At 52.8% G+C, this 27461-nt stretch overlaps 9 protein-coding genes across 9 annotated transcripts; 5 read left to right on the top strand and 4 right to left on the bottom strand.

Moving 5' to 3' along the window:
- Positions 1-1815: 1815 nt before the first annotated feature.
- On the top strand, positions 1816-6452 carry PV05_05054 (uncharacterized protein; the record flags this gene model as incomplete). The annotated part of the gene is made up of 7 exons (XM_013461519.1): positions 1816-1925; positions 1993-2134; positions 2181-4005; positions 4120-4338; positions 4389-4444; positions 4746-6198; positions 6286-6452. 7 exons carry the CDS (start codon positions 1816-1818, stop codon positions 6450-6452), a joined length of 3972 nt encoding a protein of 1323 aa, XP_013316973.1.
- Positions 6453-6541: 89 nt separating this feature from the next.
- PV05_05053 (uncharacterized protein) lies at positions 6542-8212 on the bottom strand (the record flags this gene model as incomplete). Its single annotated transcript, XM_013461518.1, has 1 exon — positions 6542-8212. The coding sequence occupies one exon, from the start codon at positions 8210-8212 to the stop codon at positions 6542-6544; it is 1671 nt and encodes a 556-aa protein (XP_013316972.1).
- A 1527-nt stretch (positions 8213-9739) lies between these two features.
- PV05_05052 (uncharacterized protein) lies at positions 9740-12985 on the top strand (the record flags this gene model as incomplete). Its single annotated transcript, XM_013461517.1, has 1 exon — positions 9740-12985. One exon carries the CDS (start codon positions 9740-9742, stop codon positions 12983-12985), a length of 3246 nt encoding a protein of 1081 aa, XP_013316971.1.
- Positions 12986-13190: 205 nt separating this feature from the next.
- PV05_05051 (uncharacterized protein) lies at positions 13191-15505 on the bottom strand (the record flags this gene model as incomplete). The annotated part of the gene is made up of 2 exons (XM_013461516.1): positions 13191-14757; positions 14811-15505. 2 exons carry the CDS (start codon positions 15503-15505, stop codon positions 13191-13193), a joined length of 2262 nt encoding a protein of 753 aa, XP_013316970.1.
- Positions 15506-16529: 1024 nt separating this feature from the next.
- PV05_05050 (uncharacterized protein) lies at positions 16530-17837 on the bottom strand (the record flags this gene model as incomplete). The annotated part of the gene is made up of 2 exons (XM_013461515.1): positions 16530-17678; positions 17775-17837. 2 exons carry the CDS (start codon positions 17835-17837, stop codon positions 16530-16532), a joined length of 1212 nt encoding a protein of 403 aa, XP_013316969.1.
- A 421-nt stretch (positions 17838-18258) lies between these two features.
- Positions 18259-19035, bottom strand: PV05_05049 (uncharacterized protein; the record flags this gene model as incomplete). The annotated part of the gene is made up of 4 exons (XM_013461514.1): positions 18259-18756; positions 18812-18871; positions 18928-18951; positions 19003-19035. The coding sequence occupies 4 exons, from the start codon at positions 19033-19035 to the stop codon at positions 18259-18261; spliced, it is 615 nt and encodes a 204-aa protein (XP_013316968.1).
- A 624-nt stretch (positions 19036-19659) lies between these two features.
- On the top strand, positions 19660-20325 carry PV05_05048 (uncharacterized protein; the record flags this gene model as incomplete). Its single annotated transcript, XM_013461513.1, has 4 exons — positions 19660-19908; positions 19965-20045; positions 20094-20263; positions 20316-20325. The coding sequence occupies 4 exons, from the start codon at positions 19660-19662 to the stop codon at positions 20323-20325; spliced, it is 510 nt and encodes a 169-aa protein (XP_013316967.1).
- An 838-nt stretch (positions 20326-21163) lies between these two features.
- On the top strand, positions 21164-22881 carry PV05_05047 (uncharacterized protein; the record flags this gene model as incomplete). Its single annotated transcript, XM_013461512.1, has 2 exons — positions 21164-21472; positions 21526-22881. The coding sequence occupies 2 exons, from the start codon at positions 21164-21166 to the stop codon at positions 22879-22881; spliced, it is 1665 nt and encodes a 554-aa protein (XP_013316966.1).
- A 578-nt stretch (positions 22882-23459) lies between these two features.
- On the top strand, positions 23460-27146 carry PV05_05046 (uncharacterized protein). Its single transcript, XM_013461511.1, has 2 exons — positions 23460-26407; positions 26460-27146. The coding sequence occupies exons 1-2, from the start codon at positions 23978-23980 to the stop codon at positions 26817-26819; spliced, it is 2790 nt and encodes a 929-aa protein (XP_013316965.1). The 5' UTR covers positions 23460-23977; the 3' UTR covers positions 26820-27146.
- Positions 27147-27461: the final 315 nt, after the last annotated feature.

Raw genomic sequence — 27461 nt, 5'->3', positions numbered from 1 at the left:
TCTGTGAGCAGAGTATTCAGCAGATGAGCGGTTGAGAGTGGGTTTCGTCACCTCGTGCTGGGGCCGAGTCAAAGGATCGAAGGTATTGGGAGCCTTGCGCCGGACGTGGACAGCGTTCGCCTCCATCCGACAAGCAAGTCGTCTGTGGCTGGATTATTCATACAGTTATTCCAGCAATGGCGAAGCAGCCTGAGCTGATAGCCTCCACATAGATCAGTCGTCGATGACATCCTCGTGAAATGCCATACATGGTGTGTTCTAGCGCGACCATTTGCAGTATCGTTTCTGCTTCAACTGTACTCCGTATTCTGAACCCGATGGCGCTGCTCCGGTGTGTTGATGAGAAGCCGCGAATAGAATTAGGTCGATAGTTCTCGGCAGAGGTTATGTCATACAGTAGCTCCGCTATCTTTGTCGACTCCTGGGCTGGAGGCAATCATCAGCATCCAACCTGATAGCGATCGCAAGACCAGAGAGATACGGACGCTGCAACATCAAGGTCCTCGGCAAGAACCGACGCCTGATGCTCCTGCCTGGTGACTAACTTAGCCTCTTTCGAACCAAAGGAGTTTAAGGCATGATGAGGGCACACCAATGTTATTTCGGGAAGAGACAGGTCCCCGGAAGGGTTCCGCACAGTTTTGTCATTCAGCTTCCGTTAAGTGAACACGCGGAACCTTTAGGGCTTATGGGGGAGGTGAAACCCAAAAGTGTGCCGACGATAGGCTCCTGTCTCCTTAAACGCCCGTAGGTCATTGTGCCATTGGACAGAGAGCACCTGGTGGTATCGACCGAGTCTCAACCAGGACGTCAGCACTACCAGGGTTCTCGAGTTCGGTTTCCACGTCAGCCATCTTTTGACCTGCGTCGATCACGATCTTCCAAGTGACATTGGACCGACGAGGCTCATAATCCGCGCAGAACTTCAGAAATCGGCAAGCCGTACCTCGCAGTACTACTAGTAGTAAGCTCGCCTTGTCTCGTTGCAAGGAGAATGCTGTGGGTGACAAGTACCCGATCTGAAACCACTGGGAGATGATATTCCGCGGATTTACCATCTTCCCGGAGGCCGAAGACTAAAAACTAGGTGCATGATGATGCCCCGAAGTCCCCGTGATGTGCCCATCTTTGCCTATTGGCTTGTGGTGCCTCCAGGCTTGGAGCCATGAACTCGGTGGAGAACAAGCCTGCCCAATAACTGTTGCAGACCCCGCGATTAGTCCCATGATGGTCGCTACAGACCCTGGGGCTTCCCCTTCCGGGGCAACTCTTCCTCGACTAGCGTTTTGAGGGTTTTCTTCCTTGCAAGCTCATGATTCAACCTTCACAATCTCCATCGTGATTCACCCGCGTACATCTTGTCTGCGCTCGCAGGCACCCACAGCCCGCCCAACTTGTTCTTACTGACACTGCAAGATGCACTGTACACTTTGATGTTGGACCCTCTTGGTAGACAGTCCACAGTGGCGAGCGATGGCGGTGACTTCAGGCATGTCAAGACTTTTCTTGACCCTTCAACCCGCATGGAAAGCTGACTCCAGTCCAGAAAGTACCGAGACCATCGAGAGACGTCGGAGCCATGCCTGCAAGGTCTGCCAGAGAGCCTTTGTCCGCGCCGAACATCTCCAGCGTCATTTGCTTTCACGTTCGTCTCCCCCGACTCTGCGAGGTCGTCCCTTACCTGGATGTGCGATCCTGACCATTTCCTGATCAGATGAAAACTACAAACCCAACAAATGCAAGGCTTGCGATGCACGATTTGCCCGCTCTGATGTTTTGCGGCGACACACGAGAAAATGCGTGCCATATATACGGATGCTCGAAGCCGCAGGCGGGGAGGATGGCGACACAACGCTAGACACCGTGACGGCTGGCGGACATCAACAATCCGAACAGGCACAAAGTGGTGATCCGCAGCGTTTTCGGTACGCTTGCCCGAGCAATAATATCCTCCTTGTGAAACGAGATCACAACTAATGCACGATGTAACAGGTCCCCTCGGGTGGACCAAATGCAACCTGAGCAGATGCGAGTCTCGAATTCCCAACAGCACGAAGACACAAGCATTTCCAGAAGCACCGCCAATGATGGTTCAAATTGCCAGCGCGTAGACCAGACTCAAGGCGTGTCCGAAGTATGTGGGATCTCTGGTCGTGTCACGTACGTGCTAACTGGAGCAGACGACGAGGTCTTCAAACAACATGTACTCTCGAATGAACAATTTCGACTCCTCCCAATTCAATGTGTCCATGTCAGACGCACATCTGATGCACCTCGACCCCGCTGGGACGTCAAACCAGCGTTACACCAATACTTCGACCACGGAAGCCTTCGCCGATGTGAGCAATCTCGACCCCTGGGGACCGGCACGGTCGTTGAATAATACCACTCAAGGGCAGAACATGAGCGCAAATAATTCAACGCTGAGTGTTTTTGGTGTCAACAACTCCCAGGCCGCTCCACTATCCGGCTTAACACAATCTTTGTCGGGGGGTCCTGCGTTTATGTCAGCAGCGGGCCAGTCGATGACAATGCCCGAACTACCTAGTGCGATGTTTGACGACGACCTCACATTTCTAGAAGACATTCTCCTACCAGATTTTATCGGCAATGTCACTGGATTCACGACCCCGATGTACGTGGATTTCGACCCAACAGCCGGACAGCCTACTCCTCCAACGAGTGCACCCGATATTTCCGAGCCTCGTCTATTCTTACCAAGTTTTCCATCCTCCGAGAGACCCTCAGAAGCCAGACATTCTGCCTTCGATATCAGTCCCGGAGACGTAGCTCAGTTCCAGAAAGACATCGCTGGTACCGGACAATTGAACAACTTTCCGTTTCCCCGGCGTTCTCGCATTTTCCGGTGTCTTTCGGCCTATTTCGACCATGTCGACCCCCATGTGCCGATTGTTCAACATGCTACCTTCAGCTTTTGTGGCACGGCCCCAGCATTGGTTCTCGCGATGCTTGCAATGGGTGCTACCATTACGTCCGAGTACCAATTTGCTGAGTCGGCGTATGAAGCAGCCTGTAAGCTGCTCGACCACAAGATGAAGCAAAACACTCGCGCATCTCCGTCGTTCGAATTCTGGCCGATCCAGGCTTCGTTGCTCTGTGCACAATTTGGGGCATTCAGCGATAACAAGGCCTTTGCCCAGCGCTCACAGACGCAACTCAGCAATGTCTCGGGGATGTTGAAGCTTGGTCTGAATGACTTGGCTGCAAAACGGTCGGAGCCCAGACAAGACTGGAAAAGTTGGTCATTCATCGAAACTTTCAGTCGTGCAGCTTCATGGAGCTGTTCACTGAGTGCTATCCTGCTTGCGTATGATCACACCTTTCACATCAGTACTCAACACTACTTGCAGTATGTGCCGTTACCATCCGATGAAGATCTTTGGAGGGCTCGTTCAGCACACGAATGGTCCTCGGTAGGCGGAGCTCAGCAACAGGACAGTCATGTCAGCTTTTTGACTTTTGCCGAATCGCTATTCAATGGACAGCCAATCCTCGAGAAAGTGAGCTGCTTCGGCTTGTTCTCGCTCGTTGGGTGGATGCTCCTGTATATATGCAACCATGAGAGGATGAAGATGTCCGTCGGATCTCTTGATTTGTTCGAGACTGATTTCACGACCAAGATCAACAAAGGTCTCGAGGCCTGGGAAACCTTGACACGCCGTCATTTGCGGACTGGCCAAGTCATGTTTAAGCAGCTCAACCCGCTGATCTCTGACAGCTTCCCACTTCTAGGATCGGCGTATTATCATCTCCACGTGGGCGATGAATTGCGCGCTTTGAAAGAAATTGCTGGCGAGCAGGCAATGGGTGCTGGAACATCAGGCCCACAGACGTTCCCAGCGTTCAGCTCACGACTTCCGGTGTACAAAGCTGTCCGCTACGCTGCAAATTCATGTCTCGTGCGTGCAAAGCTGGGTATCAGCCACTTTCAACAATCACCTGATGTGTACGGTGCCCACGGAGCAATAGGCGCATTTGAAGCAGGTAAGTAGTATTGTCTCTTTTGCGTGGAACTTTGAGTAAGACGCGACGGATTGTTCTCCTTCAAATCGTGTTACTCTGCCGAGGCCCAATGCTAAGCCATATTTTTATGATCAGCTCTTATTTTGTCGTGGTGGCTCACGGTAGGCCAGTCTGTGCAAACTCCCCAGGGACTGTCGGACGACAATACCGTTCCGGGCAGGGCATTGAAGGAAGTATCGACAGAGGTCTTTGAGGAGCTCGAAGATCAAGACATCTCTTGCAAAGACGAGATCGCTCGTGCGTTGGCCCCGTTGAGTTTCTGCCGTCATGCCATGGCAAAATGCGTCTTCAAATGTGAGTCAAGGTTCAATAGCCTCTGGGATGCATTCTAACGTCATATTTAGACTCGAAGCTTCTCAGACAAGCGCTTGACAACATGCACGCACAGGTGGACCGTCGCGTACGCTGTAATTGACCAGGGCATCCAGAGTCCTGGTGGAAGCTGTAAACGAAGATACATAGGTCGCCTCCTTCTCGCTCACCGGCAATTGGCTGTTGTGAACCAATGTCAGACTTGCCAGCTTCGGCTTCTGTTCGCTGATCCGGACTCAAGCTCAAAAGCCAAGCATCCAGGAGCAGTACAACCCAATGCCTATAATCGTTCGACTACAGCCCACCACTATCTGGCTTGACACCGTTACAGGAATGGCCAGACATCCGTCCCTGAGGGCCCCGATGGAGAAGCTGCTGAAGCCTCCCAGCCATTCCGGGGTCTTTCCGCACTAGCGGCCCTTAATCCGCCCGGCCTATACTTATACTATTGGTCACCTATCACGCGTATGGTTCCTTTTGCATCTAGGTCATCATCGAAGATCAAGCTCCTGTCCATTTTGAAAATGATCCATGGGTCCGAGGTCGCAAAGCACAACTCTCGTCGGTCCTGCTGGGTCATTGTAAAGGGCAACGTCTACGACATTACCGAGTATCTCGACCAGCACCCTGGAGGCTCGGCCATTTTGCTACGGTATGGCGGCAAGGATGCTACAGCCATCTACGAACCAAATCATCCTGAAGGCACGATTGAGAATGGTCTCCCGGAGGATAAGCATCTCGGGCCTATAGATCCCTCAACCGTCCCCACCATTGATGTATCTCCGCCTCAGGACGTCCGCGATCCACAAACGACTGCCAAACTTCCTCTTTCTCACTGTGTCAACCTCGACGATATCGAAGTGGCTGCACAGGGCATCATAGCTCGTAATGCCTGGACATACATCCATTCCGCCGCCGACAGTCTAGGCTCGCTCACCAACAATCGAGAGGATTGGAAAAAGGTTACGCTACGGCCCAGGATCATGCGTAACGTCCAGCATATCAGTATGGAGCGGACGATGCTTGGTCAGAAGAGTCGTCTGCCCTTCTTCATTGCACCTGCAGCGCGTGCAAAGCTGGTCCATAACGATGGTGAACTCTGTCTCGCCCGAGGCGCTGCTAGGACTGGGATTCACTACTGTACCAGTACCTACTCGACAATCCGGCATGCCGACCTAGTCAAGTGTATGGTCTCGGAGAGGGCTTCGAGTCCGTACGGCTCACTCTTCTTCCAACTTTATATGCAGCCTGATAAATCTCGGACGGTCGAGCTGATAACCATGGCTCGAGAACTCGGCTTCACAGCGCTGGTTGTCACGGTTGACACACCCGTTGTGGGGAAACGGGAGGAAGACGAACGCTATCGTGCCGAGACGGCCGCAGTATCAGTTCACGATACCTTTCTGGTGATTGACGGAATTGGTCCCAAGAAAAGCGAAGGTACGCCGCCTCCACGCGGATCCCACTCGACGACTCTCAACTGGGAGGATCTGGCATGGATCCGAGAATCGTGGGGCAATCATGGCCCCATTGTACTCAAGGGGATTCAAACCGCCGAGGATGCAGCCTTAGCTGCTGAGTACGGCGTCGACGGTATCTACCTCAGTAACCATGGAGGACGGCAATGTGACGACGCGCCTAGCGCAATCCGGACGCTGTTGGAAATCCGCCGCTTCTATCCTCATTTGATGGGGAAGATAGAGATCTATCTCGACGGCTGGGTTCGTCGAGGCGCAGATGTGATCAAGGCCTTGTGTCTCGGTGCAACAGGCGTGGCGGTGGGCAGGCCATTTATGTACGCAGCTGCGATGGGCGACGAGGGTGTTTTGAAGGTCATACAATGTGAGTGGATTGTTTTTGCTTCGTTGACCGAGGACTGAGACCTCCGAAAGACACACCTGTTCTCTAACTAACTCCTGACCTGTCTAGTGCTGAGGGAAGAGATCGAGATTACAATGAGGTGCATGGGTGTCACGAGCCTTGATTGCCTCAATCCATCCTATGTCAACACCAAGCGACTCGAATGGGAATTGCCTGATAGCCTCGACTTTGGACCCGAAGGCGACAGGCCTACTGGGCTGAGAGCAAGGCTGTAGCGTCTGGCACGCAAAGAATCAAAGACACAAAATCAGGTGCCTGCACTACTATTAATCTCTCGCGTTATGCTAAACCATTTACCGCCAGGCTAGGCGACCACTTGCCACATTGCATCCTTTTCCATGATCGCCTTGTACTTGTAGTTCAGTTTCGTCATGCGATGCTTTACAGTCCAATGCAAATTCGGTTCAGAACCCATGACTGGTCGAGGTCTAGCCTTGTTCATCCCGAATCTGGTCTCCCAGATATTCCCGGATTCATTCAAAACTTCATACTCCACTGGCCACACTTCCAATATCCACCAAGGAGTCCATCTCGCAAGCGGGTCATTAACAGGGCCCAGGGCGTCAAAGCAATCTTCAATCTGCTCAGGCAACCACTCTGCGTTCGAGTGGTCTGCATCCTCCTCGGAAATCTGGAGCTCGAAGAAAGCACCCTTCTTTTTGGACATGCGTGTGACTGGAATCAATCGACTTGAGCGCCTGGTCTTCGGCGGCAAGCCTGATTCGTACCGCTCGATCAGAGAAGGTGGAGGCCCAAGGATCGGGACTTCCAGCTTGGTGTACCTAGGCCACAGCATGTGAAGGTCAAGACCTTGTTCTGCAAGCGCCTTTGTCCCGAAGATGATGCCTGTGTCGCATTCGAAGCATTGCCGGATCATCCAGCGTAAAGGTATGTTGGAGAGCTTGTGGCGCGTTTCGTTGAGGAAGGCGCCTCCGCCCACGGAACGGTGACAGCCTGCAAACCAGACCTCGAGAACATCAGTCCTCGGATGCTTCCGTGGCCGCGTATGCGCCTCGTGGGCGTGTTCCGGGCTGTCCACTTCTGTTCGCCAACTCGTGTCATCTGTCGATGTGTGAGGCCAGGTTCGCAACCTGACATTCGGAGGCCTGTGCCCTGGTACGAAGCCATTTGCCTGGCATTGTTGCGACGCATCCGCCGGGGTAGTAGGAGTGCTCGACTTCCGGTCCTGCGGTCCTGCGTCCTTAGTTTGATATCGGCAGGCCTTGAATTTGGCACGACGTTCGTCCAGCGCCAAAGCATGCCTGAAGAATCGGCATTGGTTCCCGCTCGAAGTAAAGAGCGGCAATTCTCGTGGAATGACGCCCACGCTTGCCACACTGTCAAACAAACCAAGAAAATACACACTGACATCCATGCAGAACGTCTCCTTGAACTGGGCACTCTGCTTCCAGCCTTCAGGACTGTCATCCCTGTACATGTCATACGCGAAATGTATCTGGGCGTTGTTCCGGGGAGGCAAAAGCCCAACTTTGTGCACCATTCCCGCCAGACAGCGGGCAGTATATGCACCTCTCGAGAAGCCCAATATGCATATCTTGTCACCTTCTCTGTAAGTGTGCATGAGGAAGTCGTATGCTTCTTTGACATGAAGGCTGAGCAAACTGCCGAATGCCATGTCCAGGGCAGCTTCGAAGCCGGTGCTAAGTCCATGCGCGCTATATGTGCCAATTCCTGCTTGGTAATACGTGACTTGGGTCTTGTCGTCCTTCTTGAGGCAGCTGACGAAGTGGACAATGTTGCTGTTATCATTGTCGAATTTGTCGCCCGTCCCGTCCAGACAGACTACAATGGTGCGTCCGTGGGGATGGTACTTCTCTGCGTTCTTCGCCGCCCTTATGTTTTCTGGGATCGAGAAGTAGTTGAGCTTCCTCTCCGGTGGTGGACTGGAACTTGGTTCCGTCTTAGATGACTGTACTGGGTAGGCATGTTGTTGCCACCACTGTTCATTCGTCATTGTTCGCATTGTTCGTCCTCGCCAACTAATGGCCACTAACTGTCCGGGTTCGGAACAAAGTGATGATAGGACACTGCTGGCGCGTTCCACTATCGTCGTCGTCCTTCGATCAGAGGAGTCCGCCGAACAAGAAATCCTGCAACGTCGTGAGACACCGCAGGCGGCAGGCACTCTCGTTCTGCGGGATGAAGTTTGGTCAAAGCTTTGACACTGGCCCGCGGGAATATCGACATCTACAGTCCTAAAAGTGCAGCATTGAAGACTCGAATAGGCGGGACTGCTTCTCGAATCTCCACGTTGCAGGAACGATGAGAGCGTTTACTGGGGACCACAACAATTCTGGCCGGTTAGTTTGCTATCACTGATGTTCTTATGCTCCATCATTCCCTTCAACCCACATATTCGCAATGAATTGGTGTGAACGAACCTCCTTACGTGCTTGGACTGGCCAAATGTGCATATTGGGTTGGGTGCTTCTCCCAAGGGTGGCGTTCTCCACACCACCATTCTTTGATGGTCGAAGCCTACGCACGGGCTAGTATCATGCAGCTACTGCAAGTCCTAACCGACCTTGAATTTCAGCCGCCAACGCTAGGAAACTTCATCCTGGAAGACACCTCGGCCGCACGCGGAGACACCCCGTTGGCAATTGCTCGCAAAATGAGCTTCCAAGGGCTAAGCACTGTGCAGCAATGGTCACAGAGAAAGGCGAGATCCTTGCAGGTTGTCAGTGTCCTGACCCCGGTCAGTTTCGGGATATTACAGGCACGTAAACACCACTTTCGTTGGGTTCAGCTCATCTGCCGCTGTGTGACAGCTGTCCACAAGCTCGAAGCAAGCAGCGCGAGCATCTCGAACGGTTGCCAAGCTTGGCGATAGCGAAAAGTCAGAGGTCCATCGCGATAAATCGTTGGCCCCGAGATTCGACTCGCGTGCAGTTTGGAACTTAAGCAAAATACTCTGGTGAGCGTGACTGTTCTAGGCCGGGGCTCTTGACCTTAGGCTGGCTGACTTTGCTGACCTGTCAAGCGCATCTCATTCCCCATACGGCCACAAGCTTTTTGGAAAAGACAATGGGGGTTTCCACAACCCACCGCAAAGGACAGCCGCACGGCAGAGCCTCCAACAGGAACAAGGTTGAACCCTTGTCTGGCCCTTAGCAGATGGACTTCTGGTTCATGGCCGGAATTTGATACGCTTGGAGCATTGACCATGGACATCAGGGCGTTGACTTCAGACTGCCTGTAGAGAAGGAATAGCCTTTTAGTGAACTCGGTTCCCCTTGAGACCAGCAGGTATCCGACTGACGCAGATGTTCCCGGCAGTCAGTTCTTGAAGCGGTGCACTCCTTTGGATAAGCTATCGATTGCTTTTGTCAGAACCTGAACCGGTCGACCAATTCCAGTCTCCTTTGACTCGAAAACTCCTACACTCACTTGCCTCAGGTCCCTTGCTTGGCCGAGTGCTGCTCCCTTTGCCTTTGCAGGCACGTCTGGGGCTTAAGTTGTAAGCCGCGCTGTTGCCAAAATGGCGGCATACGTCAAGCAGCTGCTGAGTCTGATCTGGGCAAACCCTACTCACGCCCCAGACGGCAAGACAGATGCACAAGCAGCGGCAAAGACCAAGGTCGACCAGACGTCATTCCTTCATGATATCACCCGCCTGAAGGCTAAAGACCTTCCCACAGTGCTTCAAGGCTTGACGACAATCGCGAGCGGAGAACCTATCGACGACAAGGATCTTTTACTCGAACATGGCATCTCCCTGCTGCAGTCCTTGCCCACCAACAGTGGGCTCAGCCATAGCGTTGGCAATTCGCTCATCAATCTGCTTTGGCGTGATCTACCTCATCCACCAGGAACTCTCGCTGGGCCTGACACCAAGTATAGAAGGCATGATGGAAGTGGAAACAGTATCTGGAGTCCAGATATGGGCAAAGCTGGATCTCCATACAGTCGAAGTGTTCCAGCCATGCAACCAAAGGGTCCAAATCTTCCGGACCCTGAGCTCGTCTTCGAGCATCTGCTCAAACGGAAAGGCCCGTTTAGGCCGCACCCCTCTGGACTGAACCGATTGTTCTTCTCGTTTGCAACGATTGTCATTCACGAGTGCTTTCAAACGTCGCGACAGAATCAGTGGATCAATGAGACGACTAGCTACCTCGATCTCAGCACGCTTTATGGAAACACGGAAAAGGAACAGAAGCGTGTGCGCACGTACAACAAGGGGTTAATTTACCTGGATTCGATTGCTTCAGAGAGGATTATGCTGATGCCGCCTGGTGTCATTGCTGTCCTGTTACTGTTCTCAAGGAACCACAATCATATAGCAGAGAACCTGCTGTCCATTAATGAGGCTGGCAAGTATGGTGAATGGGACACCTTGTCTGCTGAGCAAAAGAAATGGCAAGACGAAGATATTTTTCAGATTGCTCGAAACATCAACGTTGGCTTCTTCGTGACGGTGGTGCTCAGGGACTACGTTGCGGCGATATTGAACACTCCACGCGCCAACTCTGAGTGGTCCTTAGACTTCAACGCCGAGATCAAACTTGCAGGCTCTCGTGTCGAACGAGGTGTAGGAAATGTTGTCTCCGTCGAATTCGCAGTGCTCTACCATTGGCACGCCGCTCTCAGTGCAGGAGACGCGAATTGGATGGAGGACCTGATTCGTGAGAACCTGACGGAGCTCAAATCACTCGATGACATGACACCGGAAATGTTCTGGAAAGTTGTGAAGCAGGAAGGCCACAAGCTGATGTCAACTGAGCCCAGATTGTGGACTTTTGGTGGTATCTCGAGAGGGGGGGATGGCAGATTCAGCGATGCTGATCTTGGTAAGATCATAAAAGACTGTATCGAGGAGCCCGCTCACGCCTTTGGAGCTCATGGCTGTCCGGCAAGTATGAAAGTCATTGAGGTGATGGGTATGCTTCAGGCCAGAGAGGTTTTCAATGTTTGCACCCTCAACGAGTTCCGGAAATACCTCAATCTCAAACCGTACGAGACTTTTGAAGACTGGGCCGAGGACGAAGACACTGCCAGAGCGGCCGAGCTCTTATACGGCCATATCGACAACCTCGAACTGTATCCAGGTCTCCAAGCAGAATGCACCAAACCAGCAATGCCAGGAAGCGGAGTCAGCCCTTCGCACACCACCGGGCGAGGCATTCTCGACGACGCCGTGGCTCTTGTACGAGGAGATCGCTTCCTTACATACGACTTCAACAGCAGCACGCTCACACACTGGGGTGTTTCCAAGCTTTCCGAAACCGCACCCGGTGCGTACGGAGGCATGCTTCCCAAAATGCTCTTCAATGCCCTCCCAGGCGAATTCACCGGCACGTCAACGTACGCTTTGCTCCCATTCTACACGCCTCAAGCAGCCAAGGGCATCCTCAAAGGCAACAAAGTCATCGAGAAGTACGACCTTAAGCGTCCCGCAAGCGGCGTGGTCACGATCGTCGGCATCCACACACAAGAAGGCCTGAAGACGGTCACGCAAGACCGCGACACCTTCCGCACAATCTACGACTCGGCGATCCGCACCATCGCCAACAACCACGGCTTCCTCCTCGGCTGGGACGAGCAAAAGCGCCACGACGAGCGCCACGCCATCCTTCACCGCGCCTTCTTCGAAGACGACTTCGACGCCAACATCACACGCTTCTTCCGCGAGCGAACCCGCACGCTCATCGCCAACAGCTCGCTGCACTACGCCGACTCTCGACGCTCAATCGACATTGTCCGAGACGTCACCAACGTCGTCCCTGTATTGTGGGCTGCCGAACGTTTCGCCATCCCCTTGAAGACGGCCGACCACCCACGCGGCTTGATCAGCCTGGCGCAGCTCTTCGACATATACCTCGTCCTCTTCGTATCGCAGACGTTCAACATCCTCCCTCAGAACGAATGGAAGCTGCGCGAGGCCGCCCAGACCGTCGCACCGCTACTGCGATCGATCTTCGAAACACATCTCAGGACCCAGGCCGGCGGGCCCCAAGAAGCAGTGGTCGACTGGCTGGCCAAGGGATCTGCGTTCGAAGTCGGTCCCGATGCCGATCGTTTGTACCATGCACTCCGCGCATCAGACCTACCCATCGGCGACCTCGCGGCAGACTGTATCGGCCTTGGCACGCCCATCGTGGGCACGATAACCCAACAAGCGTCCCTTTTGATCGACCTCTACCTGAGCGAGGGCTACGAGACGTACAAGGACCGCATCGTCGAACTGGCCCGTCAAGACCGTCAAGATAATACACTGTCACAAGATGCAGCAGCAGCGGCAGCAGCGGCGGCAGCGGCCGATCGTGAACTGTTGGGATTTGTGTACGAAGGCATGCGCCACGCCGGCTTCATGCCCGGGCTGCCACGCATGGCTGCGCGCGACGTCACTGTCCAAGATGGTGCCAGGGGCCCCGTGCATATCAAAGCCCATCAGATCGTCCTTGTCGCCAATTCCAAAGCGGCCATGGACCCCGTGGCCTTTCCGGACCCTCAAAGGTTGGACCCCACCCGGCCGTTGAGTGCTTATACCCTGTTCGGGCACGGAATGCACAAGTGTTTCGGAGAGCGGATGACGGGCAAAGCCTTGGTCGCGATCTTGAGGGAGGTGTTCAAGTTGCCGAATTTAAGACGGGCGAATGGCCGCGCTGGTAGGTTTAGTATTGTTGAGCATGAGGTTGCCGGCGTGAAGCTAAGGGCGTATCTGGATGGGAATAGCAAGGAGAGTGTGGTGCCGACTAGTTTGCGACTTATATATGACGACGAGTGACTCGTGAGTGGCTGTTCGCCCCGGGGTGCATCGCTTCGTCGGAGGTAGTACTAGTAGTGCGTATTAGTTTGAAAGACTTGAATTACTATGAGAAGTACTAGTACTTGATCCCACACCTCCTTACATTAGACGCCGCTTCCTGCGTGTGTGCTTGCTAAACCACTAGAAATCAAACCAATCTGTGAAGTTCAGTTACAACTCGCAGCTATGGCTCAAACGTAGTCTTCTGATAAGGAGAGACCAATCCTCCAATGATTTGCAAACCACTCTGGCCTTCCACAATACCCCCAACCGCAGTAGCAGCGGATTTCTTAGCATCACTCTTGATCAGGCCAACAACACTGCTATAGCCAAAACTCTCGGCCAATTTCTTCGATGTGGCCCATGACCAACCACCCTCGGCATTCTGGACCATACCGATCTTGGGCGGCTCCTCCACGTCCAAGTCCTTGCTATCGTCTTTGCCCTTGTTGTGTTCGTTGTACAATTGCTGGATCTCGGACACGCCTCGTTTGTGGTGAGCATCAGCTTCGAATAATCCGACAGCCAGGCCGTCGATTGTCAAGCGCTCCTTGACGTCTTGCGTGGTAAGAGGTTCGGCTACCATGACAGCCAGTGCAGCGAGGACGAGGGCGAAGAGAGCGTATATGCCTTTCAGCGCGATGAGAACGTACAATGGTATCAAGGGAACTTTTGTGACAAGGACGTTGTTGAATCGTTGTTGCTCGTAGATGTTCTGGGACGGAGTCGTGATCCCTGCTGCCAAAGCTGCAGCGGCCTCGGAGAATTTGTTCGCGAATGTGTTGGCGAGCAAGTCCGGTTTATGCTGATACGCGGCGAGGGCAGCAGCATCTTGCATGCTGAGGTGGCCGAGGGCTGAGTCCATGGCAAACGCGGCCGAGTAGATGGCACCGTATGCTGGGTCTGCTAACTCGAGGTCGTACAGGCCGTTTGTCGGCACGGCGCCGTTGGTCCAATTATATTTGGCTTGATAGATGGACATGGAACAGTTCAGAATGAAGACTGGGTCGCCCGATGCATCATAGTCGAGGTAATGATTTGCGCGCATCTGAGTGAATTGATCTGCTGATGTATCGACTGGGGGAAAGCCTTTTGACCACAGTAGGAATGGCACTGGGTTCAGCGCCGTGAACATACCAAGGGACGGATCGTCGCCTACTGGAATGGTAAGAGCACTGTCGTTGAAGAATTGGATGCCGGCGTTTGATTGGTTGAAAGGTCCTGTTGCGGACTGCTTGTCCACGCCCACTGCGCCGGTCCAGGAAAAGGATGGTGCAGAATAGCTGCCACATGTGAAGCCACTGCTCACATTGCAATTCTGAGTGATCGTCTTGCATTGTGTGGTTACGGCAAGAGTACCAGTGGTGAAGTCGGTGGCGGAACTGCTTCGCTTGTCACCGAGAAAGTAATGTTGGGCACTGTCATCGTAGTCATAGCTATCGTAGCCAGCTGACACATTGACAATGAAATTGGTATATGAATTGTTCATCAACACCTCGGCGGCTTCCTGGGCATGCTGAAGCCCGAATCGTTCCACGTTTGCCTCGGTGTCCCATGTCGTGATGCTGCAAGGGTAGTTGCATTGTAGTGAGACGTCGCCAATACAGGGCAGCTGGTGTGTCAAAGCACTGCATATGCTGGCGTTCAACTCTCGACCGTAGGCCGAAGTGCTATTAGCTACTTTCAAGATGTCAACCGTGGCTGGTTGCAAAGCAACGCCGAACCAGCTGTCGACGGCTTGAATGGCAAGTCTTGTTGTCAAGGTTAGTGACATGACAGGCATGACAGGGAGTTTTGTGCTTACGTTAAGATGACTATCCATGCCAACGACCAAAAAGCAAGTGGCACTGGCTGTACTAGTGGTTCGTGATTCTGGAAGCGGTATTTCATGGTCTCCCAGAGTGGTCTGAGACCACTACCATTAAGCAAGCTGATGAGGATTGACATCTGATGAGGAGTCGGCATCGATTGCTGTTTCCTGGCCCTTGTCACGTCGATGATGCGACGTCCGGCGAAAAAGGCCACGAGAGCCATCGACGTACTCGTGATGAATGGCATGACTTTACCGGTTATCGAGGCGATTGTGTGCAAGGTGCCTGGCGTCGTTTGTTTGCTGGCCCACAGGAAGTACACGCTGGTACCACCAGCCTTGAGCTGGTTGACCTCGAACAAGGTCTGATTGATCAGATCCGACGAGTGAACTTGTTTAATCTCTTGTACCACTGTATATGGATCTTGAATTCGGTTGCGGAAGATGAGGGTGAGTAGCACCGCACAAACAACCGCAACTGGAATGCAGGGGAAGAAGGCCCCCATCAGTAGCGAGAGTGTCGCACCTTCCATCATTCTCCGTTCGCCGGTTTCGCTCGAAGGTGTCGGCGATTTTGGCACCAGCTCTTCTTTTTCCGCGGCTGTATGTTCAGCCTTGCTGGCAGGAAATGGTGTGGGAGGCGTAGGAGGGACTTCCATGGCCGGCGACTTGCCTGTATTCGACGACATTGTTGAGACACAGCAGTGAGCAGAGGACGACAGTCAACACGACAACGCAGTTATGGAAATATATTTTTTGCAGTTGGGAAATGGTAGAGCGGTGCAAGGAAGATCTGCACAGTCAAAAAGGCTGAGAAGCACCCACCTCCCACAAACTCTTTCATGCACCGCAGGAAAAGACTGTGCATGAAAGACTGAACCCTGCATGCAAGCTGAGTCGAGAAGCTCGAAGATGGTGGCGAAATGGCATCTGCCCACCCCAGAGGAGGCTCTTCCAGCCAGTGTCGACAGCGAAGGCAGGCTCTACCGCCAATGGCGAGCGCGTCGTTGCACGTCTTTACGCGCCTGAATGAGGTCCAGCTCCGCTTCGCCTGAAGCCTGATGACCCACCAGGGAGAGTGTTGAAGAGCAGATCGCTCACGAGCACAGTGCAAGACTCAGCTGGACGGCACGCGATAACCGTATTGGCAGTGTTGGCGGTGTTGGCAGTCTCGAGGCTGGCTGAAGACTTCGAGTTTGTCTGCCACTGTCTGCGTAGCTTCAGCCAGGCTTCATGGCTTGCATATGGGGCTGTCACTTGACAAAGACGACGTGGAAAGCTATCAGCTTCCTGCAGCTCTCAGAGGTCTCCGACAGGGGTCCCATGGGGCATTCAGTGGGCATCGAATGCTTGTCTGGATCGTGGCTCTCGAAGAAGGCAGTTCTAGCCCTCCTCACATTTCACAAACGTGGGGTACCAGGCGAGCTAGGGTCTAACGCTTTCCTATAACGGAAGAGCCCGAAGCCAGAAAAGGAAAAGACTCGTTTTTTGACTTTGATCCGACGGGAAGTCACATGTCTTAGCGGCATCACGGAGAATCGCCAATATTTGCTTCTTATGTTCCAACGGTTGACCGTAGAAGTCGCTTGCATGATCTGACTGTCGACAATTTGCATCATATCTCCGGCTTGCGGACAACATGTGATCTTCGTTGACCGACTGGATGCAAACAGAGGCCTTCTCGCACTGTTTGGCAGATCACACAGTCTCCCCCTAATCCAGCTTTAACCCAAATCCCTGAGCCGTGCGCATGATCCTCTCATGTTGCTCTGTCTTCGCCTGAGCTGCCGCTTCATAGGCAGTCCTGTACAACTGGTACCCTTCGGTGAACAAAGGCTTCCTGTCCCTCCAGCCAGTGTCCTTGCGCAGCTTGTCGGAACCAACCCATTGGGGGAAGTCGAACACCAATTTGATTGCGTACGCCTCGTTGTCGCCGTCTGCCGGATCGACATACTTGAATTCGATGCCATGGTGCTTCTGTACAACTTCGGCGATCTCGCCCAGGGTCTCGTACCGATGGCTGGAAATGTTGTACACCTGCCCGGCTACAATGTCCCGAGGCGCCTCCGCAATGGCAAGGTACGCATTAGCGACGTCGTCAACATGAGTTCCGTGAAGGATGGCATGGGCATCTGATGGAATACTCATCACACCGTTCGATTGGTTCCTTGCAGCCTCCGCGAGAGCGAAAATGAATCCGTAGTAGCTGCCCGACCGACCATAGAGCGTGGTCGGCCGGGTTACGACACAGTCGAAATCGTCGGTGAGCTTCATCATGTCCAAGGCACCGTGTACACGTTCCGTCAGTATCGGTGGGAAATTGAGAGGGCTTTGCTCTGTGTGCGGCGCAAGACCTGGCTCGCCATGTCTCAAAGTCGTCCCATAGTCCTTGCAGCCGGAGCTGATAATAGCCAAAGGTTTGCCATGGCCATTAGCTTGTGCGATCTTGCTGAGTTGCTGAATCATAGAAGTGATGTCCTTGGAATGGGCTCCGAAATTCGAAGGGTCCCCGGAGCAGCAAATGACGACGTCGATTGGAGGGAGTTCTGAAATGAAGCTTGGATCGGCCGCAGTGCCAATGATTGGAATGATTTCCTCCTTCAGCAGGTCGAGCGCGCTCTTGTTGCTGCGCATCAGGCCGTATGTCGTCCAGCCGGCCAGGGAGAAGGCTCTGCATACGGCATAACCAAGGAAACCATTGGCGCCAGTGACCAGGGCAGTCTTCGGAGACATGCTGAGTTCAAGGGTCGACGAGAGGAACAGTGATATCCTAGTATGAGTATAGTGATGGAGATGGAAATGGAGTGAGGAAGCACATGCTCTCTTCAGTGATGGTGGGATTTCAAGCATTGTGTACAGAATCTAATACTTGTAGATACATTAGTAAGGTATTTCCTGATACAGATATATGCCGAGCTAGGTCGCATCGCTAATTAAGATGTGCATTCCAAGACTGACCATTGATATGTTCTGTTCAACTGTATAAATGCATAACTCTGACCGGCGCTTCGTGGATATCATTCACCGAATATCTCTTCGACCGGGGCTCGGCCGAATATCGTCTCTGGAAGGTTCCGTTGGTCGCAAAGCGATGCTGACTGAGTCGACGGGTTGACTGCAGGTGCGTATGGAAGAGTAGTTCTCAAACAAGCCCGCTGGAAGTGAAAATTCAATCTCTAGAACTAAGAACATTAACTTGTATCAATTCGAAGCAAAAGAACACGGTCATCATCGTGGCTCCCTAGAAACGTAGTGACCTCGTCGTTCCGAACGTCCAGATGCCGTACGTGCGTGCCATCATCTCTCCTCAATCTGACCATGTACTCGAGAGGTTGATGTGCACATGTTGACTCAGCATAACGACCGCATAACGGCGTGGTGCCTCCTTTTGAAAGCCTCCATTCCTCTCCCATTGAACACAATGAGATAAGGGGGGTTTGGCTCAAGACTGCTTGACATGTCCGTTGACAGTGGCTCCATTTGCCTTGCCATTGGCTTTTGCGGACTTTGATTGTCGATATTTGGCGATATCCTCTTGAACCATCTTCTCCACGCGACTTTTCAGATCTGGTCTGTAGCCGAAGGCAAAGAGGATTTCGAGCCAAACGAACAGAGGGGCTAGGAAGAATGCCTGGAAAATGTTGTCCAAAAGAGCAGGTGCTCGGCCCTCAAACATGCCATGACCTATGAACTGTGCTACCCAGGAGGCAACGAAAGCAGCAGCAGCCCAGAAATTGGCCGTCATTCCATAGGTCATTGTCAGGTATTTTCCGAACGCCGTGGCAGCCAGCAGTATTGCCGAAAGCCCCGTGCCAGCCACAGGTTCTAGTAAAACGTATAATGCGCAATAGCAGAGACAGAAAATGGTGCCCGCATTGAGCTCGAGGTATGGAACGGTTATCGACTGCGGCAGCTTAATCAATGCTGGGGTGTTTGTGCCCTTGAAAAAGGTGAGCCGGGTGCCTTATGAAGGAGTGCTCCGTGGTTGCCCGTACGAGAAGGAACGTAGTCCATAATATGACCGGAACTCCCACAACGTGTATGCCGATATTGACCTGCCAAGTTATGAGCCAACTCTTCCCTCTGCCTGAAGCCGGACTTTGAACCGTACTGGGTCGTGGTGATATGCGCCATACTTGCACATGTTAGTTGTTAGTCGATTCACTGAAAATCATAATGGACTCACGAAGCGCAGTTGTTTCTCCAGATTGAGAGCCATTTTGATCTTGCCTGTGTTCAGCCACACCGGAGATGAAGGTAGAATCAGCTCATTGAGAGTGAACACAATGACTGAAGGAGCTGGACAGTGGTAGACGCAAGGATGAGACGTGTATCAGATGGCTCAGAAAAAGATATGATCCAGTCCACATCTGCTGATGCGTCGATCTCACCACCATTGCAGCGACCGGAGGTGTCAGCCAAACACCACGCATGTCGTAACTCAAAGCGCAGGCACGAATTGCACGACAAAGCTGAGTGCTCGGCCGTCCCTTACCAATGCTCTATAGCCCACCGTAGCTCCACCGCCGGAGGGTCTTTTGATATTCTTTCACGGTGCAGACTGTTCTCTTGCGCATTGATAAACAACCCTCCAACAGGCAGCTACCTCCCTCCCTTGTGCGCGCATTCGTTCGATCTTTACTGCGACTCACCTTGGTCATACGGCTGCATCCTGTCACTGACATTGGGGCATTAGACTGCACAAGCAAGCGCAGCCTTATCCAAAGCTCCTCTGCACGACGATGAATTGAAAGAAAACCGCAAGGCCTGATTCACGGCTCTTCAGGAGCGCACTTCGATCGCAGGTCGTTGAACAATTTTCCAGCTCGATATCACCACCACGATGTTCTTCCTTCGCTATCTCGAAAGAGAGATCAGCATCCATCCGTCATTCTTTGGCAACAGTGTGCATGACAGATTGAGAGATCAACTGTACGCAGATCTGGAAGGAAGCTGCAATGGAGAGTACTACATTGTGTGCATAATGGACATTTACAACATCTCTCCGGGAAAAGTGAGGCCTGGTTCGGGAGAGGCGCACTTTACAATCCTCTACCGCGCGATTTTGTGGAAGCCGTTCAAGGGAGAAACAGTGCGTGAACGATGCAAGAATGGAGATGTACCGAGCGGCTGACGGTAAACTCTTAGATTGACTGCGCTGTCACATCGGTCAAGCCACAAGGCATCTTTTGTGAGGCTGGACCATTGACAGTGTTTGTTTCAAAAATGGTAAGCAAGAGAAGGGCCTGGCAAGCCATCTAGATTGACACTTTCCAGCATCTGCCACCTGATATGCGACACAACCCGGATGCCACTCCGCCCCAGTACTCGAACAACGCGGGGGATGTGATTGAGAAGGGATCTGCTGTCAGAGTTCAGCTCATCGGCTTGCGAAGCGACGTGGGCAACATGTATGCTGTGGGCAAGATGTCCGCCCAGTGGTTCGGGTAAGCGCATGGCAATCCTACCCATGATATGCCACTTCCTAACATGGCACAGTCCACTATGATCAACAGCGGTCGCGGGCGTGATCACCTGAGGACTGCTCTTAATTTCGTGGAGGGCTTCGAGGCATAGCCGCCAGCACACGGGCGTTTCGAGCCAAGATGGTCGGAAAATCAGCAAGAAGAGCCCCCCCCCCCCGACATCTACGGACCGAACAATCAGTCACAGTCTTGGTAAACTCCGTTAAGCGTTGAATGCTTGCGAGAGTTATCGTGACTTGACTCCCTGGGGTGGAGGGGTTGAAGATATCATCACACTCAAGTGTCGAGAGAGCTTGACGTGGTTTAAGACGTGATTATTACTTGAGGCTTTCCAGATTGCAGGTACCTGCTTATGGATTGGAGCCGTTGCAGTATCGAGCTTCAAGATGGCCCCCACGAATTCTCCAGACATGAAACACTGGCTGAAGCTGAAGGCTAAGTCTTTGTAGGCGCGATGCAATGGCGGGGCAACAACGCGTCTTCTGACACGCAAAAACAGGGTTTCCTAATGCACCTGTCAGGGACTGCGCCTTTCCTCTACTAGTCCACAAAAACACCATATTGTACACAGAACCTGTCTTCGCTGTCGCTGTGTTTTCTGGATAAACAAGATTCTTTCTGCTCCGCCCTTGATCATCGATCGTTCCTGTCGCACTTTACTCTAGTTGACAGAGTCATTTTCGGAGTCGCAGCTTCCAAACACTGACCACTGACCAAGAGCGCAGTTAATCTGTTGTTTACACTGCCTTCTTTCACCACCTCTGGTACCACTGTCACATCTTTTCTCCCGATCACGCGTACTGAACTCCGGACCTCTGCCCTATCGCTTGCTGAGGACTTCTCTCATCAGTCGTCGTCAGGATGACGCTCAAAGACACCTACCAACGCTTCCTCGACCTGCCAAATCCCATCAGCCTTTCTGAGAATGCCTCCCTTCACTACATCACAACCTTGACCACCTTTTCGCAGCCTGCACAGATTATCCGACATCTCGAATCTCACGATAAAAAGGTGGTGAAGACAAGAAGCGCAAGAATCCTCTCGGTTGTCGAAGGGGGATTCGCATTGGCATTGGAGGTCGAGACAATCCTAGAGTTCATTTCAGGAGGAGGAGTATACCTGCCAGGTCTCGAGAATTTCGTGGTCGACAAGATAGCGACTATTCCGACGGTAAGAGCACCTTGGCCAATGTGTCCGGCTCCCAGACTGACCGAGACCTGCAGACTCATTTCGTCCTCTTCGATGCGGACGGCAAGATCTCTCAAATCAGAATATCCTGGGATCAGGGCTCGCTGTTGAAACAGACCGAAGTGATCGGGGCAAGGGCGAAGAATTGGCCCCTCACTGACGGCAAGGATCAAGTCAGACTCATCAGTACCAGTTCGACGACCGCGCCCACCGTGGCTTCGCAATTGCCCAGCAGTCCGCGTGGACGATCCGAGAACCAAAGCCTTGCCTCCTCTCGAAACGTGTCTCCCGGGAAAAAGCACATTAAAGACCCATACGCGAGTCTTGACCTCTTCTCTGCAAAACCCGTCGACGAGCCCGCGCCTCTGGTAAGCCCGAACGCCGTGGCACCACGCGCTTCCGCGAAACCTCCACCCCGCGAAATGAGTGAACTTTTTGCTGCTGGTCATGAAGACCATGAGCCTGGGTCGCCTAAAAAGGTCCCAGCTCAACCGGTCATTGCACCAAAGGGAGCTGGAAGTCAAAAGTTTGCACCTCCCCGCCTCTTTGCAGACGATGACAATGAGCCTCAGGCCGTGGGCTACAAGTCTGACCCTTCCAAATACAACCACTTTGATATGGGCGATACAATCGAGAATGATCCCATGCAATACCGAGAAAATTCTGGGAAACCAAAGACGGTGCCATTGCGTCCCAGAACGAACAAGCATCTGTCTCAGTGGGATTTTGACGACTTTTCGACACCGGCCAAGGTTCCGCAGAAGGTTCGAGGTCAAGATGTGGTGCATTTCAGCCTGGACAATAACAACAGAGACGTTGAGACTCCTGCTGGTGCTGGAAGGAGAGCTACTGGCAAGCCACGCCGGGATAACGACGCCCATTTTGAATTTCAGGATGATGGCACTCCAGTTGAGCGACACGTCGTGCCCAAGCCACGCAAAGATGCCGAGACGCACTTTGAGATGAGAGATACTGCCACCCCTGCTCCCAATCGCACGTCAGACCGTCCAACTAGTTCAGGCCGACAGGGACTGTATGACAACAACATATTCGATGAAGATGAAGGTTACAGACCAAAAGATAAGGCCCCGCTGTCAACCATCACCAACAACGCAAGTCGAAAGAATGATTTTGGCAGCCATTGGTCCATGTCAGATGTGTCGCCTGCCAACGAGAAAAGCAACGAGAACAATGGGATTCGGGGACACCAGAAGAAACCCTCTCAGATGGACGCTCACTGGGATACTTCCGATCAGACCCCGGAACAGGTTAAGGCACCAAGTCAAAGTGGACTCAGAAAGGGAATGGAGAGTCACTGGAGCCATGGAGACTACGAGCAGCCGACTCCTAAGAATCAGGGCAAGGCTCAAAAGAGTTTCTGGGACTTCTGAGCCGGAGAAGGAATATGAGCGACGGACGTTCTATGCATTATTGCTTGCTGAAAGATGTGGTGGCGCTGTCTAGTCGTTGGGAGATGAGCCCTGGTGGACAGCATCGTGACGACTGTACGCATTTTATTGTATAGTGATTTGGTCCAATATTTGAGACTCGACATCAGCTGAGGAATTCTTTTCCCGGGACATGGGCTGCAATTGACATCACCACACGTGTTTAAAGGAGCCTTCGGTGATGATTGGCGAGGCGCAGAGTCGTCGTCGTCCTTTTGCTTTGCGACAACTGTCTGACCGTCGAAGCTCTCCCGCGCGGACTTAAGGCGTCCCATTCAGCCTACTAGCCATCTTTAGCCTTACCAGTGCCACGATGGTATGCCTCTCTCATCCCCATCATCCCCCAATGCGGCCGCTCTTCGAGTCTGAGCGTCCGCCGTCCAGGGTCAATCTGCAGCAAATCCTGCTCTCCAGAAAGATCCAGCGTCTGTGAGTCATGAAGTTGAATGTCTGGCCTATAAGGTGCACCTACAGAGCCATCCAACAGGCCGAGACGCTTCCTATCTTTGTTGCTGATTTAACAGTGCCATCAGTGCCAACCCTAGTAATACTCTGCCACTAACAAGCTTGGCTTCCAGTAGTCAGCGATCAAGTCCCTCAATCCCTCAATCTCCCAGATTCAATTTCAAAACTCTTGTACTCTTTACCTAGTCCCCTTCATATCACGAGGACTCTCGCAACCACAGTGACACTGGCCGGGCGGCGTCTGACTTGACCAGACATTGCGCTCGACAACCAGTATTGACCGCGTTCACTTCACGTCCACCCTCCCTGCTGCGCGGATAATCCTTAAGTCCGGACGAGCCCTTTCAGCCAGGCACCAACTGCGACCGCCTCAATCACTCTCCCTTCGTTGTGCTGACCGGCGCGCAGCAAATCTAACGGAAACCCTCATACTTGATTTCTATTGGAAGTGGATTACACAAGTGCCAACCGGAAGACAGGCTTCGAGCAACGCGCATCGCAAGCCTCTGCTACAATTTTCCCCCAGATTGGCGGGGTTGAGAGCCATAACAACATTGTACAGAGAATCCTCAAAATGACTCCTACTCCTCCCTCGGCGAATTCATCACACTCGGGCGCTTCTCCAGACCAATTTCGAGTGGTGCGAAAACGAAATCGAATCCCTTTATCGTGCGCTCCTTGTCGGCACCGCAAGCTCAAATGCAACCGACAGCAACCATGTGATAATTGCACAAAGCGCGGCGATAGTGCATCGTGCGCGTATGCCGCCCCTGCGGCGAGAAAGAAGGGCAGCTCAAGTCAGAGCGCCTCTAATTCTACACCAGATGATATGCAGAATCGGATAGACCGCCTGGAAGGCCTCGTTCTGTCTCTAATGACCAACGGCTCGCAGGCCGTCGGTCCGGCGGCCGCCCAACATGCGCTGTCGACCGGGACAAGCACTGCCGGAAGTGGTTCTTTGGGTCCGCCGCTTGACAATGAGCTCGACGAGACTACCATGATGGAAGATGGGGATGGCCAAGAAGTCGAAAGTGAGACTGATGGCGTGACGCAGAGCTTTGGCATCCTGAAAGTTGACGCAGAGAGACAAAAGACGTTTTATGTTGGTGAAGCACACTGGGCTGCCTTGCTGAATGAAATCGGTGAGGTCAAGAATTACTTTCATGCTCATAAAAAGGAGTACGAAGCGCAGATGGAGAAAGTCGAGCAAGCCAGAAAAGCCATGGGTACGGATGTCGGCGCAGGACCGGCTCTGTTATTTGGATCGAGTGTGCCCCCTAGTCGAGCAGATATTCTCGCCCAGATCCCGTCTCGATATATGTCGGATATCCTTATCGGACGATATTTCAACACTTTCGACCCAGCCACCCACATTTTGCACGGTCCGACTTTCCAGAGGCATTATAATCAACACTGGCAGGATCCGTCCAAGAGCTCGATCGTCTGGGTCGCTATGTTATTCGCCATGATGCGACTGGCCATGTTGTCATACGGAAGAGAGGGCGATGAACCGCCCGAGTTTAGGGGCAAGTGCCAGGATTACTCCGCCAACTTCCGCACGCAGATGGCACACTGTCTCATCACAGCCGACTACACGAAACCGCACAACCACATCATTGAGACCTTGATTTTCCACTTACACGCCGAGTACACTTCGAATCGAGATGCAGAAGCGAGTGTCTGGGTACTGGTTGGCATGATCGCTCGCCTGGCCATGCGAATGGGATACCATCGAGATGCCAAGCTGTTCCCCAATTTGACTCCTTTCGAGGGAGAAATGCGACGTCGTATCTGGACGTTCGTGCGCAGCGCTGATCTGCTGTTTTCGTTTCAGGTGGCTCTTCCCTCGATGATCCGCATTGGAGATTCGGATACTGAACTGCCGCGGAATATCTACGATGACGAATTTGACGAGGACTCGACATCACTTCCTCCAGCGCGGCCTGCCAGTGAAGCCACACCCATCTCGTACATGATTGCCAAAGGGAGACTCTCGCTCGGCTTCGGTCGGGTTCTGGAAGAGATCAATGGAGTCAACCGGAAAGGCTACGATGAAGTGCTCAAGATTGACCGCGGCCTGCGAGACATCTATGAAAGCATTCCCGAGCATCTCAAGCTCCGACCTATGGCTGAACAAACATTGGCTCCGATCTCTTTGATCATGGCCAGATTCGGCCTGGCAACTGTGTACCACAAATCTCAGTGTGTCCTTCACCGGCGGCATTTGCGCCTTGCCCGACCTGGCAACCGATACATGCATTCGAGGAGAACTTGTATAGACTCGGCTATGCAGCTCTTGAGTTTCCAGGCCATTCAACATCAACAGAGCCGGGAACGTGGACGATTGAGGAGTCTGCGAAATCATGTCAATTCACTGACAGCACACGACTATCTTCTGGCGGCCACCGTGGTGTGCATGGACTTGTACAGCCATCGCGAGCGCAGCGAAAATGATGTTAGTACCCCTAGCACGTCAGTCAGTGGAGGCAGCATCAGCCAGGGAAGCAACATGTCGGAAGGAGGGGCATACGTACCAGGTCTGAGTCATACGCGCGAAGACTTGATCCGCGCACTCGAGGAGAGCCGCGATGTCTGGATGGCGAATCGTGATTTCAGCATCGAAGCCTACAAGGCCAGCGAATTGTTGAATGTCCTGCTGTATCACATCAAGATTCCGTTCTCTCCGAGCAATCCTCAGCACACCCAGCTTCCGATGAACCCCCAGCAGACGCCGGGATCGAGTAATGATGAGCAGACAGCAGCGATGACGCTGGGCATGCTTCAGGCAGGAGGTTTGGCTTCGGGACAGCCCGGTAACGTGAATCAAGCACCTTCACCGGGCATTCAGTGGGACAAGGTGGCGGCAAATGCAGGGTTGGGTGCGAGCAACGATCAATTCAATACTGGACTCTTCAGCTCTGGGTCGAACAACGCGCCAAGCCCTTTCCCAGCCGCCTTCTTCAACGGAATGGCCGATTTTGGTACAAATATGAACCTAGATTGGGTAAGTTGAGAAGGGGAACCCTTGCAGGTGGCATTTACTGACAAAGTTATAGGAAGCATGGGATCAGTATATGCAACCTCAAAATCTGGGACTAGATCCGGCCGCGAACTTGTGGTCGAGTAGCTCGTCTAACAACAATTTGTTCACGCAGTCACCGGACGCTGCTAATGATGCGTCGTTCGGGATGGGAGGGCCCGGCTTCTTTACACAGAATACCATCAGCAGTATGATGAGCGGGTCGACGGACAGTATGCCGAAATCAAATGATCAGATGCCGAACTTGACGGCGAATTCGACCAGTCCGCCGGGAAATGATAACAGTGGCGCGGGAGAGGTTTTCATGGGAGTGTCGACGCCACAGCCTGGCGGAGTTCCAAATTGGAAGTGGACGGTTATGAGCGACAAGAAGTGATATTCGAAGGATGGAGGAAATGCGATGAGCTCATGCGTGATTGATACCCGATGAGATGATGAATGGGATTTGAATTGAATTTGGGAATATGTAACGATAGTTGGATATCGGTCTGGATGAGGCGAAGCCTTAAAACGAGAAAAAGGGCCATCAAAAGGGGAAATGTTGTTGACGACACTGCGGTAGGTACTAGTAGTGGTTCCGTTTATATGGGATGTACTGGATCTGGTCGGAGATAGGTATAGAGGTAACCTGACTCTTCTCTGGTGTTTGTCGTGGCACTCGGGGGTACCATCATACCTGACTACCTGGTAGCATTCGAGAGGACGGCGTGATCGCCTCGACACACGTGACTCTGCTCTTCTCTTAGGTACTGGACACTTGGGCGCCAGAGGCTGTGGAGTTGCTCCCCCAGAACGGGGCACTGATAGGGGCACCATGGGCTGCATGCTAGGTGCCATGGGCTAGTGAGGCCACCCCTGGTTGGGTTTCTGGTCACCCAGAAGGACGATAGGGGCTTATTTGCTGCCTGAACGTGTCGCGCCGAGCCTTGGATCGACTTGATTTTCCGGCGCCATGCCAATGCCACCAATGCCACCAGTACTGGGCTGGTTACTCCTTACCAGGTACTTACCTTAGGTA

The sequence above is a fragment of the Exophiala xenobiotica genome (genome assembly GCF_000835505.1).
Source record: "Exophiala xenobiotica strain CBS 118157 unplaced genomic scaffold supercont1.3, whole genome shotgun sequence".
In the NCBI taxonomy this organism is placed as follows: Eukaryota; Fungi; Ascomycota; class Eurotiomycetes; order Chaetothyriales; family Herpotrichiellaceae; genus Exophiala; species Exophiala xenobiotica.
This window is presented reverse-complemented; position numbering and strand designations above follow the sequence as displayed.

Coding starts and splice junctions, on each gene's coding strand:
- PV05_05046 (XM_013461511.1), top strand. CDS start 23,978: ATGACTCCTACTCCTCCCTCGGCGAATTCATCACACTCGGGCGCTTCT. Junction 26,408..26,459: donor CAAATATGAACCTAGATTGG/GTAAGTTGAGAA, acceptor ACAAAGTTATAG/GAAGCATGGGATCAGTATAT.